The sequence below is a fragment of the Python bivittatus genome, unplaced genomic scaffold (assembly GCF_059951505.1).
Source record: "Python bivittatus isolate LINGU-HERP-01145 unplaced genomic scaffold, Pbiv_v1 ctg000850_np1212, whole genome shotgun sequence".
NCBI lineage: Eukaryota > Metazoa > Chordata > Lepidosauria > Squamata > Pythonidae > Python > Python bivittatus.
Genome location: NW_028277112.1, coordinates 37,004,711 through 37,021,233, shown reverse-complemented (window position 1 = coordinate 37,021,233; position 16,523 = coordinate 37,004,711). Strand labels below are relative to the sequence as shown.

At 38.2% G+C, this 16,523-nt stretch overlaps 1 protein-coding gene across 5 annotated transcripts in view; it reads left to right on the top strand.

The window, feature by feature from the left end:
• Positions 1-16,523, top strand: part of LOC103056541 (TLE family member 4, transcriptional corepressor) — a 153,193-nt gene that overhangs the window by 40,070 nt on the left and 96,600 nt on the right. For all 5 annotated transcript variants that reach the window (XM_088130532.1, XM_007423932.4, XM_007423930.4 and 2 more), the window contains one exon: positions 13,220-13,282. In XM_088130532.1, the coding sequence (XP_087986658.1) occupies positions 13,220-13,282 (63 nt within the window). The remainder of the gene's footprint in view (positions 1-13,219; positions 13,283-16,523) is intronic.

Sequence of the window (16,523 nt, the reverse complement as noted above, 5' to 3'; positions counted from 1 at the left end):
GGTTTCTATTTATTTGTACTGCTGGTATTCACTGCTCTTCCACAGTTTATGCAAGCCTTATGGTTAAGTATGGAGACTCTTTTGTCATCCACAAACTTAGACCTAAGTTGACCGTTGATTTCTTTGAACTTTACAATTCTCCAGTTTATATGCACCCTTCAGCAGGAAATAAAATGCAAGGAACAGCAACAGACCAAGATCAGCAATTAGGAAGTGAATAATGGTCAACAATAATCGCTTACTGCTCTGAGAGTTCCTTGCAAACAGCATGTGCCTGAGATTCAGTGCAGGGCAGATAAATTAATTTCCATCACTGAACCAGTCTGTCTGCAAAGACTTCCTGAGTCCTTAATGACACACTAACAAGCCACAGTTTTGTTCATACGCTTTCCTTCTTAAAAACAATTTTTCTAAAACAAAAAACCAGATCATTCTTGTAAGCTACATGTCACATAGAGTGAAGAACATATTTTTCCCCAAAATAATAAAGATTGTCTAGACAATATTTCATATTTGCATCACTTCCCTGTTAGTGGATAAAACTCTAATTAAATAATATTCCATCTTTTGATCTACTAATATATACAGTATGTGACCTAAATTTCCTCAAGCTGGAAATTATTCCAAGATGTCTTTACATGCTCATATATTCTGATTTTACAGGATTGAACACCTTTTCAATATTCTGCATATGATCAAGGGATAAAAGTATGTAGAATATTAGAAATGGAAGGGGGAAAGAATATTATGATTAATGACAAGCAATTTTGTGCCTCTGCTTCAGTTTGGAATAACTGATTGTGCAACAAAACCGTAGCTGCAGAACGTGCAGATGTAAGAACTGGAGAACAAAAATGATCTGAAAATAACCTAAAAACAGTAATAAGGGAATAGAGCTAAGGGCCCAGAAGAAGCATGGGCCCAGTGTTACAAAGAGGCAAATTGTAGATTTAGTCTGGATTCTCCAACTGTGCAGTAGGTGACTTGGTCTCCTTCAGATGGAAGAAGGAAAGAATGGTGGTGATGTAGTAGAACAAGACCTTTTAAATTAGGCCCATAGTAGAAGAGAGTTACACAGATTGCTTTCTGTTTTACTGGATGCAGCTTTTTTTTAAACGCTGGAATGAATTCTGTCAAAACATTTGGACTCTATTGTGTACATAAGCTTGCGTGCTGATAAACTACAGCCTTGAGCAACAGGTGTACATTGGCCTACAGCACTCTGGCCTAACCTATTTGAGTAAATAAAAACAAGGATGTTGAAGTCCCAAATTAAATAGCTCTGCAATGAACCTTGTATCAGGATCACTTCAGGCAATTGTTGTGATATTTGCTTGACATTCCCGCTTAGGCTGGCTCATCAAGCACAGCTTCCTTTCACACAGGATTAAAACTTTATGCCATTGTAAACACACATACGTGTACATATTGGCCACATGCAATCAGTTGGCTATTGGCAGAGAGCCAAGATGTGGAGGCATTTGGAGCGGTTAACATCAATTTGAGGTCATGTAAACTGGCATTCCTTGCTGATCTATAAACAGTTTATATTGGAGCAAAGGCTTCTTCCTACAAGACTTCCCCTTCAGTGTTCATACAACTAAATCCATACATTTTAATTTCTTCAGATTCTCTGTTTCGATTCTCTTACACATGCACACTTTATTCAGTTGCCTTCATATTTCTTCCCATGAATATTATCCATCCCCTAAACACTTTCAATCTTGTGAGGGTATGGAGTGCACTCACTCTCTTGATTTTAGCATCACCAATCAGTTGGAAATGGATAATTTGTAACGTTGTTGTTGTTTAGTCGTTAAGTCGTGTCCGACTCTTCGTGACCCTATGAACCATATTGCGCCAGGCCTTCCTGTCCTTCACTGCCTCCCTGAGTTTGCTCAGTTTCATGCTCATTGCTTCAGTGATGCTATCTAACCATCTCATCCTCTGCCGTCCTCTTCTCCTTTTGCCTTCAATCTTTCCCAGCATCAGGGTCTTCTCCAAAGAGATCTCTCTTCGCATTAGGTGGCCAAAATATCTGAGCTTGAGCTTCATTATCGATCCTTCCAATGAGCAATCAGGGTTGATTTCCTTTAAGATTGACTGGTTTGACCTCCTAGCAGTCCAGGGGACTCTCAAGAGTCTTCTCCAGCACCACAGTTCAAAGGCATCAATTCTTCGGCGCTCGGCCTTTTTTATGGTCCAGCTCTCACAGCCATACATTACTACTGGAAAAACCATAGCTTTGACTATGCGGATCTTTGTCGGCAAGGTGACGTCTCTGCTTTTTAATATGCTATCTAGGCTTGCCATGGCTTTCCTCCCAAGGAGCAAGCGTCTTTTAATTTCATGGCTGCAGTCTCCGTCTGCGGTGATCTTGGAGCCCAAATAAATGAAGTCTGTTACTGCTTCCATTTCTACCCCTTCTATTTGCCAGGAAATTTGTAACATACTATGTTGAAATTGGAACTGCAGTGTGAGAAGAGTAATGTTGGATCGAACTGAAAGCCTGTGAACCTAGCATTCTGTTTCTACAGTCCCTCACCAAACACCTGTCAGCCGTCCACCAGCAAGAGAAAAGCCAAAAAGTATGCTGACAGGCATATTTTCCAGCAACTAATATTCAGAAGCAAAGTGCCTCTGGTGCATCTTACTGGAGGTAAAATATAGCCATTGTGAAGAACAGCAATTGATAGCCTTATTTGCCATGGACCTAGCTCATCTCTTGTTAAAGTCAATCTAGCTGGAGGTCATTGCTTCATCTTCTGGCAGCAAGCTCACAGTTTGGACTGTTCTGAATTGCCCACCATTCACCTTCATTGGATTATGAGAGAGAGAGAGTTTTTTTAAAAAAATCTTTCCCTGCTTTTTCTACACCATCCATCATTTTAGACCTACTCTCAGCGTGCTTCCAATTTAGAGCCAAATTCCAGAAGAGTAGCTCCATTAGTCTATTGTATTATAAATACAAAGTATTTTGTTTCCCGAGGTTTCCTAGGTAAAAGCTTTCTTTTCAGTTAACAATGCATACTGATGAAAGATATTCTCATATGTAAATACAGACCCTCTTAACATTTCTTAGAATTAGATCCAGAGATTTGTAAGTCAAAATCCACACAGTGGGATACTCCTTTACAATTTGTCTTCCTAAAAGGGATTAACTAAAATGGTTCAAGATGGGGCCCCAGGTAGACGTATGTTAAAGAGAGCATTGGGTAGAAATTGTGAGGGGTGCTGTTCATGCAGGTATGTGACACTAGATTGGAATCCATAAATTTATTGCCTTATTAAAATATTTATAAAATGCCTTCCTTAAAATGCAGTGGGACTCTCACTGCCTTGTTTTCTCCAGCTTTTTCATCTGAAGGTAGGTGACCATAAGAAGTAAAGTCTTTTCATCATCTGGAAAATGGGTGTACCTCAGTGGCACTCTTTGGCTACCAGATCCCATATTTTAGACCAGTGTTTCTCAACCTCAGCAACTTTAAGATGCGTGGGCTTCAACTCCCAGAATTCCACAGCCAGTATCGGGAATTCTGGGAGTTGAAGTTCATGCATCTTAAAGTTGCTAAGGTTGAGAAACACTGCTTCAGACTTCACTCTCCGTGTCAGAGAGTGTCACTGTAGAAAATGGCTGCATTTTAGCGGCACCCTTTGGTACAAAGTATTGGGTCTTGTAGCCTAATCCCTGATGTCAGAGATAGTCACATGTCCATGAGAGAACTGGAGTCCTCTTAAATTGGGGAAGGGGAAATGGCAGTAGCACTAAAGAAGAGAATGTGGAGTGAGAAAGTGCAGAAAGGCCCTGAAAAAGAGGTTACTGAGGACCAATTTTAGAACCGGCAGTGATCCCGCTTCAGAATAGTCTGCAAGAATGTGACAACCTGAAGGGGGATCAGTAATTGGGTTAGGATTTTAACATTGTTCCTTCCATATTAATCAGGATTAAAGAAGAAAAGAGCAACACTGTAAAATGAGGGGAAGAGGTATATTGTTTTCGTCCAAAATTTTCTTTTTTTGATTTTTTTCAAGAGAAAAAGAACAAAGTTCCCACTCCCCAGTGCTTTTAGTTTTGCATTATAGTGCTTTTCAAGATTAGGCTTTGAAAATATGTAGGATGAAGTCATGTATAGCCCTAGAAACTAATTCCATATATTATTTAGTATTATCAAATTTTAAGCTAATAGGCAGCTATGCTGCTAGTCCTTAATATGTTCTTAATGGGACTATATGATAAAAATTTGGCTTGAGCAATCAGTTTTCTTCTCAGCAACTGCAACATTGGTGGGATTTATTTCCAACTTCTAGAATATATTTTGTTGCAAGATAGCTAAGATCTTATTAAACCTTTAGTTGATGTCATCACTCATTGCCTCAATATGGATTTCTTTTCCTCATTGATTTTTTATAGACTTTTCCTCAGATTTTTTACATTACACAACTGCTTAAATTACGTAAGATGCAACTCCCCCCTGCCCCCACCTCCTGGCATTAGGTATCTTCCCGGCTTTGCTTTTACAAAACTAATGCTTTCCTAAAGAAATTGAAAACCAAACCTGCAATCAGCTTACCTGAGAAGTCCCGCTGAACTCAGCAAAAGTTTTGAGTAGAAATGTAAGCTTTTCACTGGGAATTACTGAAAATAAGCTCTGTTATAATAATAGGAATGAGGCTTACTTCTAATTAAAAACAAGTCGGATTATTTTATATAGGGCACCTTATAAAACATTGCCTAGGAAAAAAACAGGATTTAAAAAAAAAATATGCCAAATAGTACACTTTTATATGCCAATATGTAAATAACCGTTTCTATCTTGCTAAAACAATAAAATAAACTTGGAATTCTAAAAAAAGGAAAAACATATTCTCCATTGCACTTTACCATGCTGCCAGGGCTCCATATGTTTTGTAACTGGAGAATTGCTGAGATGGCTACGCTGTTTGTAACATCAAAGATGATCTTTTTTAGTCTTTTTTTTAAACAATATTGAGGCTTTTTATTATGGAATATTTTAATTTTTTTTTTTATGGTTGTTTTTTATTGTACACCGACCAGGGTCATATTTATGAGATGGGGAGCTATATAAATGTGAGGAATGAATGAATGAAATTTATGTACCAATAAAGACTGCTTATTCAAGACTCTTAAGCAGGTTAGGAAACTGGATGTTTCTATTTATGTAAAGATCCCTTTAAAAGACATGAAGGAAGGAAATGGAGTTGCTGGACAATGGTCACTTTTCTCTCATCCTACTTCAGCAGAATTCCCACATCCTTCAATATGTTTTTCTCAGAAAACCAGCAGATAGTTGTTGAGTGTAAAGTGTTACTGAAAGGACCTTATTTAGTCTGTCACAAATGAGAGCAAACTGTTTAAGATAGTTCACATAAAATAAACAGCTTTTCGCTTTGTAATCTGCCCTTTGTATAGACTTAAATAGGAAGAGGAAGACAGACCTACCTGTAAAGGGGTGCTTTCAAATTGCCTTCTGCTTTTGGTCAGTTTGCAATTATTTTTGGTGGCAAAATGCTTTTTCATGCAAAAGCACTACCCAGATGACAGATGCACTTGTACTTGTGTAATTCGGATTTCCTCCTTTTGCTGGCAACCCCTTGTTCTTCTTGGTATGCAATCTTTTGAAAGGGAAAGGGTTCAAACCCTATCTAATCAATTAAAAAAATGTACTAATAAGAAACTAAAGTAAACTTGACCAGTTTACAATAGAAGTTGCCTGGATATCTTGCTGAAAGCCATGAAATTCTCAATTTACATTTTAAATTATACTGTATCTGTTCCTAGCATTGCATATTGAACTTCAGGTTATTCATCCACTCAGTCCAATCTGAATTGTCTTTCTTCAATGGCAGCAATTCACTAGGGCCTCTGGAGAACATTTTTCACAATACGCCCCCTCATTTTCTTGCCCATCTTGACTACTCTCTGAGGTAGATAAAGCTAAAAGAAAGTGAGTGGTGTTTTTAATATGACTCTTGGTCCTCCTATGAGTCTGTAATCTCTACAGCAGCAGGAGGTGTTTCTTTGAATGGGTGTAGTACAAGGAAAGAAAATAGATTTAATGTCATTCAGCTGCTAGTAAGGCTATCATTATTCAGGGTTTTAAAACCCTTTTCCTAGTTAGGGCTAATCAGGATTAGTTTCTTACTTCCGACAGTTCTGCTTTTCTCTCTCTCATAAGTCTTTAGGCGTACAGGTAGTCCTTGCTTACTGACCACTTGTTCAGCAACCATTTGAAGTTGCAACAACGCTGAACAAGTGGTACTTACAACCAGTCTTTGAAGTTCCGGCCATTGCAGCACCCCCATGGTCATGTGATCACCATTTGCGACCTTCCCTGTCCGCTTCCCACAAGCAAAGTTAATAGGGAAGCCAGCAAGGAAAGTCGCAAGTTGCTCTAGTAAGTCCTCCTGGCCTTCCTGCGCACAGGCCCTGCCACGTCATCCATGCCCCGGCCTTCCTGTGTTCCATGCCATGCCACCTACTCCCTGGCCTTCCTGTGCTCATGGTGCGCTGCATCCACACCCTGGCCTTCCTGCACTCACATGCGGCTCGTGCTGGGCCTCCCAAACCCTCACCTGACCTCCCCCAACTCACCTGCAGCCTGTGCCAGCCCTCCCAGAGCCTGCCCCCCACAGCACTCCCATGCTCCTTACCTGAGACTCCTGCTGCTTACTGCTTAACGACCCACATGTCTTGGGGTTACAAAGGGAACCCGGACTGCTGGGATTGTCGCTAAGCAATGCAGTCATGTGATGTCGCGCTTTATGATTGCATCACTTAGCGACAGCCATCCCGGTCCCAATTGCCATTGTAACCTGAGGACTGTCTCTATATGCTTTTATCCTTAATGGGCTGGGTGGAGTTTTCTTTTGTCATCTTATTGTTCTCCTTTTTCTTTTATTTGTTCCTTGTTTTTGACTCTATAATTTGTTGTTCCTGCAGTGAATTATCATCCTCATAGCTGCTGCTTATTCTAAAATCACTTTGGACGTCTATCTTTTCCCCAAATTCATCTTTCCATGTTCTTATTCTGAACAACAGTATTATCCCGGTTTATGTATTTGATAATTTGGAGGTTTGATCTTTACTTCCTGTTTTTTTTTTTAATGCTTTTTTGTCTTTTTTAAGCTAACACTATAATTGTCATGATTTGGACCTTGTCTTGCTTTCCTCTTGATGTTTTTATTCCTGTTTTTCCATTGTCTGATCACCATTTGTTTTCCTGTACAGTTTTTATGCATTTTGCCAATTCCTAATACTAGCACAACAAACTTGCAGAACTTTGCAACACAGAATAGCATTCAAGAAAAAAAGTTCTCCGGGTTCTGTCCCTTTTTAAAAATTATTTTGTTTTTTTAAGAGCTGCATTTTGCAGTACATAATCTTTTTCCATGTTTTGAGGGTAGGGTTGCTTTCTTCCCAGTCATTTCTGGTTTTTTTCTTCATGAATGTTTTCTTTTATTTTTATCCATTTCTTTCTTCAATGGTAGATTCCCATATTTCCATTAATTCATCAGCCTATCTTTTTCTAAGGATGAGGAAAATGGTCTGTATTCAGGCCATTCCATGTACAAACTGGAGTTTTGTGCATCTGTACTTGGACTCAAACCAGAAATATACTTGTTCTGGGTGGAAGTGTTCCTTGGTGGGGTCAGTAGGGAAAAAACCTCCCCAATAGCAGAGGGTGGTAAGGAGAAGAAAAGTGCTGGGCCAGATACAGGGAAGAGTGGGCAGACTAGTTAAATTCAAGCATGGTGGTACGATGTAAAGGAAGGAAGGTGCTGAGATTTCCAAGCTGGCACTCAAGGCTTTGCAGAGGAGGAGTAAGAGAGAGTAAGGCATATGTACTTTGCCCAATGCGATTCCTCTGGACTATGTCTCTTCCAAAACCTGGAACAATCAAATGTTCTGAGTTTCAGTTCGATCAATAGAATAGTTTGACTGAACTTCCCAGCCTCTACGTGTTTGATACATGCACAAAACAAAATACATTTTCTCTTTCTTTTCTCTTTTATCTATATTAATTGATTGCGTTATCTTACGGCTGTATTATTGAACAGCTAAACTATTTTTACGAAAGTCTTGAGCACACATCAACATTTTTTACTACCATTTCTGCTTACTTCATTTTCTCATGTTCTTTCTTTAGACCATTTTATTTTTCAAAATTATTTCTGGTCATTTTTTGCAATTTGTTTTGCCATCTCTTTTGGTTGATTCCTCCTTTGTACTTGTTCCCCTGACTTTGTTCGTGGTTTTTTGATGATGAATCTATTGTTCGTCATTCCCTATTTCTGTCATTTGAGTCTTTTTGATTACTTTTCCTCAGCTTTCCAAATAATCTCTGCCACCCTCAAAGCTTTGTTCTTCATTTTTTCTTTCTCCAATTACCTAGAATGATTTCTTTACTTTGCCCCCTAAAATAACTACTTTTGCCCTTAAATTCTATTTTTATATATATTTTAAGCAAAGGTTCTTCTGTCTTGAATTGATTTTGTATTTGTGCACTTTCACTGACTTCTAACATTTTTTCCTATTCTAAATTTCATTTAGTTCTGCTAAGTTTGTTTTGTTTTTACATCTTTTGATTCTTGTAATCATTTATTTTCTCTTCTGTTGCTTCTAAATTGAACATTTTTCCTCCACCATCTGAATTCTTTTATACAACTATTTTACTTTTATCAATCTGTTCTATTTTGAACTTATACATTTTATTTTACTACTGTAAGTTTATTTGTCTAAATAGAAGGAATATTTTATTTCCTTTTTGCTTAGTATTCATTTTTCTATATGGTTGGTCATTCTCTTTCTCCCTCAACCCCAACCACTTGTATTTATTTATCTGTATATTAAAGTTCATGATCCTTGCCTACATTTTTTTTTTTAACTTTCTAAGAAACTTTTTCAGGTCACTATAACTGGTGCCTTATTTTGTTATAAAGGGCTCACTTGTAAAGATGATATCTATGGATGGTTCCTTAAGAACTTGTTTCAAGCATTTTGGGGTTGTTGTTGTTGTTATTATTATCATCCAATGTAATGAATACAATTACATTAGTTCTCATTATTTATTTGTTTTCTTGATTAGGTTTATATCGCACTGTTTCTTTAGGAACTTAAGGCAGCCTTCATAGTGTTCCTTCATCCCATTTTATCCCACCACAACCACCTTGTGAGGAACAGTGCCTGGCCGAAAATTGCCCAATGAGCTATCATGGTTGAGGGTAGACTCAAACTGAAGTCTCCCCAGGGCCAGTCCAGGTTTTTTAAAACTACATCTCGCTGGCTTCAGTGCAGAGTTGCTCACCCTACAAGTAGACCCAAAGAAATCAATGTTTTCAGTCATAACTTATTTGTCCTATTGATGTCAACACGTCTGCTCTGAGGAACATTAAGTCTGGATATTCAGTTACTGTTTTTGTTTCCCATCGTGACCACCTCTTTGTCTGTTTCCTCATGGCCATCTCTTCATATTTTCAAGCTGTATCTTTTGCAGATACATTTTTCTGTTGTTTTTCCTTCAAACTTTCTGTTCGTATTATCTGGTGATTTTTTAAAAAATTGTTTTTACAACAACACCTGCTGTATATTTTGTATTAGGTGTACTTTCTGGACATTTTCCAAAAGTACTTTCATCAGTAGAACATGTTACAGTACAGTTATCAAAACATGAGGCAATTAAAGCATACAGTGACCGTGGCCAGATCTATGTTCCAGACCTGACCTTCCAAAAAAACCACAGGTGTTTGATTCCAGACCACCCAGACTGCTTGCCTGATCCTTCAAAGGGAATGCTACTACATCCTGAACAGATAGTAATACTAGCTGAGTAGTGTCTCAGTCTGTTATGGCTGGATCAAGCATCAATTGATTCACCCAAGTTCAGTTTCTTACCAGGTCCCTGACAGCAATTCAGGACTTCCAGGTCCTTCTTGGTATCTAGTATCTGCTTTTGTTTTTGTTTTTAGCGTGGGGGGGGGGGACTATTATCTGGGGATCTTGCTGTTACGTGTCATTCTTAATTACACTTTAATAATTGTACATATTTATAATTTTCAGTTGTCAAATTTACAGAAGTTGTATTCTTTTTATTTGAATAATATTTGGTACTTTTAATTTTTCTTACAACTGGATTGTGGTTGTCCCTTCACACAGTAATCAAATGGCAGTGTGGAAGAAGGCAACTGAATGGGCAAAACCCCGCTGGTCTGTAATTTGAGAGGGAGGTTGTGTTATGACTGGATTTAAAATATCAAAGCTGATGTGCTTTTTCTTTCTATTCTGGGGCCATGGTGGGTGAATGGTTCATAGTTAACCCTGATCAACTTTAGTGTGTGTTCAGCACAATGAGATTCTGACTGAAGGTGAGTTAGCCAAGCTAGCTTGACCAAAAGGAACACAGAAAGGCAAAGAATTTGACAGACACATCTTTCAGGGTGACAGATACTTCGTTGCCTTGGAAACTGTGGGACTTAAGGAAGGACCACATCATTCTCAAGAAAGGTGCACAAGATCACTAGAATGGAAGGAAGAAGAAATGATCCTTGTTCCTTGGGGAATGAAGAGATTTTTCTTTCACAGCCAGGTTATTTTCAGGACTATCTCTTCTGTTGTGAACCTGACCATTTACTTATAGCAGCAGGTGAGACCTGTTTGAAGATCCTCTATTGCCAGAAGCTCAGATCTCTGGTATGCAGGAGAAGGGCTTCTCTATAGCTCCCAAGCTATGGGAAGTATTCTCCAAGAAAGCGCGTTTGGCTCTTTTTTCTCCTAGTATCAAAGGTCATTTCAGAAGTGCATCAAGATTAACCAGCTTTTAAGTGTTGTTTATGTTGTTATTGATGTTTATACTATTTTTGATTTTGTTTTTAATTGTACTGATACTATCATTGTTTTATGTGTTGTATTCTTAAAATTGTTGTAAGCTGCTTTGATTTATATAGTTCTAATGGGGTAGAAGCTGCGATTTGGACAGTTAGATTATTAATGGAATAGATAGTTTTCTGAATTGATGCAGAGGTTGCATATATTATGCCATCTAGCTGGCATGGTAGACATGAGGTACAATTAATGATTAAAGTACATTTTGGCAGCAGTGACATGGGGAAAATGTCACTGTGCAGTCCTAGAAGTAAAAAAGTTAGGTTTAATAGGCAGTTGATATCCAAAGCTTTTTGTGAAATGTGGCCTATTTCATGTATAGTTCTCCTAGACAGGTGAAGCTGAGGGATCTCAATGTGTTTGGACGAGAAGAGAGGTTATTCTGACACTGTGGGCTACAGAACATAAGGGATGGAAGAGAAGTTCCTTAAATGAACTCTAGAAAAAGAAATATAGGAGCTAGGCTGCATCCAATCCCAGGGAAAAAAAATCAGGACATGAAAACTAGGGTAAATGTGTGTTCCACTGATATCAAAGTGACAAAAAATTCTATATACCTGAAATGGCTGTGATTCTGAGAAAAGTTGCTCATAGAACTAGCTGGGAAGGGTTGACTTTAGGAGTCCAGGGCTCCGTATAAAATGTGTGTTTTTTAATCTTTTGGAAATAACCATCTCATACCCATCAAATTTAATATATAAATAGAAAACAGCAAAGGAAGGTCCCACATTCATTTGACTTCAAAAGAGAAAACAACGAAAAGATGATGGGACCGTTAAAAATAAATTGAAAGAGGGAAGTGGACACAGTCAAATCTCTTCAGAATATTTGGAGTCACTTAAAATCCTAGTTGCAGAAGCTTAACTAGAATACATTCTACAGAGCAGAAAAGATACCACCAAGATGAAACTCTCATCTGTGTTATAATGTAAAGAAAGGAAATAATAGGAAAAGAAAAAGCGGGGGGGGGGGGTTACCCAAGTAAGAGGACTAAATATTTGCACATAAAACATTATGTGAATTAAAGGATTCATACATTCATATTGAGGAATAAATTGTTAATATTATTAACTGGTTGTTAAAAAAAATATTCACATGTCAGGTTGGTGTGGGAGGGACAGAGGGAGAGAGACAGAAAATTGAACTATTGCAGAGGTGAGCAGCCTTTTAGTAGCTGAGGCCCCACTTCTTCTTTTTTTTAGGTAACTGGATGGTACAGTAGTGAGATGAGGTTACAAAATGTTTGGGACTGGGATTTTCTGGACATGTTTTCCTCCTTGGTGGTGAGCAGGAGAATTTGGAGTCATTAAAAAAAAACCCTATGCAAAGGGTTATGGATTAGACTTCCATTATTTTAATATTTTCCCCTTCAAAATAACAAGAAATTATGCCACAAATTGTGATCAGAATAATTTTGGAGCCTGTAGAAAAGAGGTGTGGAGCTTCCAGGTGGCCCTGGGCCTTTGGCTACTTACCCTAGCAATTTATTTATTGATTTGATTTGATTTGTATGGCTGCCAATCTCACCTAAGCAACTCTGGGAGCTCACAATTTCGGTAATGAATCTCTGTACAGTACTTGATCTAGCAGTAAGGCCAAGCTATCTGTGTTGAGGTACTTAGGATAGTTAGCCTTGTTCCCACCTTTCAAGACTGTGGAGGTATGAGGTCAAGTAGAATTAGCCACCTACTGATTTGGAAACTGTAAATATTGGAACAAACTGTATACCAGTAGCAGGTAACTGTTTTTTGCTAGAGAAAGTAGTACTTTTTTCCTAGTTATTTATTTAGACCCCAAGGATGTGTCTGGAAACAGAATGATATGATCAGGGATGGATTCAAGAGTTTTCAGTTAGTTTTGTTTGATTAGGGATATCAAGGGGGAAAAGGATTTATTAAGCTCTTTTGAAGCTTAAAATGCCCATGTGAAAAATCACTAAATTTCTGCAGCTGGAAATCAGCGGTTTTGCCACCAACATTTAATGACATAGTCTTTGGATGTTTGGGGGATTAGAAACTTGCATGTGAGCCATAGGCTACAGATTACACACCCTTTCTGAACAGAACAGGGATTTTTATTACAAATGTGGAAGAGCCACATACCTCAAACCATTGGTGACTCTTTTTTCTCAAATAGGGAAGTTACTGTAGTTGCTACAGTGCAAACTTAAAAGTATGCCATTATAACATCTGGAGTCAGTCCAAAGGGCTGAGCTGTTTTTGTCCAAATCACCACTTTAAATGCATTTTCTTTTTATATATGACCACAATCATATGCTTGCAACTTGCTACTCACTAACTTTTTCTTTCTCATCCATAGGCGGAAATTGTCAAGAGGCTGAATGCCATCTGTGCCCAGGTCATTCCGTTCTTGTCCCAGGAGGTAAGGGTGGTTGTTTACATGTGCTGACCTCAAATTACAGGGAATTGATTTAACTAAAGAGGAGCTAAGGGCTGTCCGGCAGCACAAAGCTTGAAAGTGTTTATATTTTACTTTCCTGCGGTTTCATTCTTTGTCCACCCCATTGTGTTAATATTAACTTGGCCATTGTATAGACACATGAAACAATTTTAAATGATGATCTACATTATTTGTGCCAGCAGCATCTCTAGCACAAAAGCAAAAGTGAGCAGGAATCAGGATTCAGTTTATGACAGCAGCCAGCCAGATAGTTCTGGAAACTGCAGGCAGGACAAGAAAATTATAGGCATTCTTTTTACAGGAGTTGTCGACCTGGTGCCCTTCAAATGTTTTGGATTACAACTTCCACCAACCCTAGCCAGCAATGCCAATGGTCAGGGATCATAGGAATTGTAATCTAAAACATATTGCCTGCCTTATTTTTCCCTTTGACAAGAAATAAATGGAGCTCTACTGATAAGCAAGGCTTTATCATGTGATTTTGGAAAAAGCCATTGACAAAGCTATCCTCCTTGCACGGATCTAGTTTTGTTCTCTTTTCTTTATAATTATCTTAAGTTAGTTGCTACCACCGTAATATGAGAAGGCAAATCACATAATCGTGACTTGTGAAACCAGTTGAAATAGCTGCATCCTACAGTGTATTATCCTGCTATAATACCAGTTAGGTTCAGGCCACTTTATAAAAATGTTTGCCTGTCATGCCAGTACATTGGTACTCAAAAATATTACCCTGTCAAGCTGGTATCTAATAGGAGATATTGAAAAATTGCTGGAAAGCCATGATTTATGCAGCCTTCTTGGCAGTTTAGCTTGGCAGAAAATATGATGCTCTAGGCAATAAACAGACTAATACAGGTGTGTCCTTCTCTATTCACCTCCTGTCCAAAGCCCTCCACTCCTCCCCCCACAATTATTCTTCAACTCAAGAAAGATTTTTGCTTTGGGGAAGGGAAAGAAGCAGGAGTAAATTTTTGTGCAAGGAGTGCTGAATACTCAGTTCAGATGCTAAATGCAACTTCTTGATCTACATTCCTTAATTTTACTCTGAGTCACTATTTTTAATCTGATTCCAATTAATAGAGCTTGAGGTTCTAGTAAAAAGGCCAGTTAAGTCTCTGAAGTGAGTTTGCACCTATAGTGTGTAATGTTAAACATGTTAGTGGTTAAGAATACTAAGTATTTTCTTCTAGATTTGTAGGTTGTTTACTTACCTTGGTGATTGCAGCTTTTGAATGGTTCTCTTTGGAAATCTGAGGATATATCCCCTTTCCCATTTGTCTAGTATCCCAATGTACAAACTCAGTTTTTCTCCCATGTTTAAGCAATAAGGCAAATAGGGTTGGGGGGCAGTATTTTATTGACTTACCCTCTGAAATTACAAATACATCTGCAGCAGGTGATCACAATCCCAAGTATCTTCTTGTGCTGCTTGATCTTCTTACTGATTTCATAAACAGGTGTTTAAAGATAAATCTCTGCATCTTGGGAATCTCTTGGGTGCTAATTATATAAGCAATGCTGTGCTTTTTTCCCCATCTTCCAGTTTTTCGTACATCCTGTCATATACTTGCCTAATTGGGGTAATGTGATTCTTAAAAGGGCACATACCAGATTTTCTAATAGATTTTAAGTTGAATTCTAGTAGGAAAACATTAGCTGAAGGATTAATTATTCTCTCCCCGCCTCTTCCACACACAGTCATGTTTTCCTGTCTTGTGCACAAGGAGTTCATACGAGAAACTAAGCTAGAATATTCTCCTTTTCAGTGCCACCACCCTGCCCTCTCCTTTCACCATCAAACATCTGGTGTCCACAGGAAACATATTTTTAAATGGCAGTAACCACAGACTTTTGTTTAAGCAATGTCTTCCTAGAATTGTGTTAATCATTGCTGAAATGTGTCAGATTCTCCCACTTCTCTTTCTAAAGGGGTTTTTTAAAATCACATCCACAGCTGAACACTATTTAGAGTGGAACACAGCTGAGAAATGCAGAATATTGAATCTATAATGTTAATTTCTTACTTTATTAGTTTCTCCACTACTTCACAGCTCTACCTTGCTTGGATAATGATTTGTTTAGTAATTTGCAATTTGAGTTGAGGTGGAGCTGACATCTAGGCCAGCCACATCCAGGCTAAGTATTCTCTTTATTAGGCTACATTAGTGTTGTTCTGTTGTAAATGAATGCAAACATATGGCTCCTTTGAAGAGCATTTGGGCAGTATCTAGTTACAAGCTGGAATTAAGGAGAAGGAGCCAACAAATAATGGATGCTACCAGGCACAACACTGCCATGCAAAAGACTGAAGAGATAGGTGGCATCTGACTATGATAGATAAAGGCAGATTTTTTTAATCTAAAAGATGCAGGAGTTGTTTTTAAACAATGGCCTCAGCCAGCGGCCACTGGTGGCATTATTTTGGCTCTGATCTTTGGGTTGGCATGTTCATGTGTTGGGAAGAAGGGATATTGGCTTCTTATAAAGGGGAGAATGGGAGATTGGTTGAAATGTGATGTCACACTAAATCTCCATGTTTGTATCTTTGGTTTCCATGAGGCCAAATCTCAAGTCTGTGTTCCACTTAAATTATATAGATGCAAAATATTTGAGAGTGTTCTCCTTCTGCGTAGTGTCACCTGGGTCCGCTCTTAATGGGGAATGGCAGAGAGACATTATTCTGAAGCACTGTATTTCTGTAGATTTCTAAACCTTCCAGTAACTAGTTAGTGATTTAAAGTTTCAGTCACATAATTCTTATTGAAAACTCTGCGTATTCAGTTCTGAAGGATTAGCAGAATTATACTGTTGCATATCAAAAATGTTAGGTGCTTTTGGGTCAGAAGATCTTTGCTTTCTTCCAAATTCTAATTCCTTAATGATTCTTCATTATCTTTGTTGACTTAACAAACTACCCACCGCCTCTCAAGGATTATACCATGTGCTCATTCTATACTATAAAAATCAATCAGTAGTTCCAGACCAAAGTGAAGAAAGTGAGATTCAGGGAAAGTTCAGAATCAGTATCTAGTCTGATGCAAAGTGGTTTTTTCCATGTGTTTTTGGAAGGGCCACATATAAAGATTATGTTAGGTAGCTCTTACTTCCTGTTGTCAATCTGAGAATAATTACTTCATTGCCAATAATAAAATGCAAATTGTAATCACTTCATGGAAGATTCCAGACCTATTATATTCCA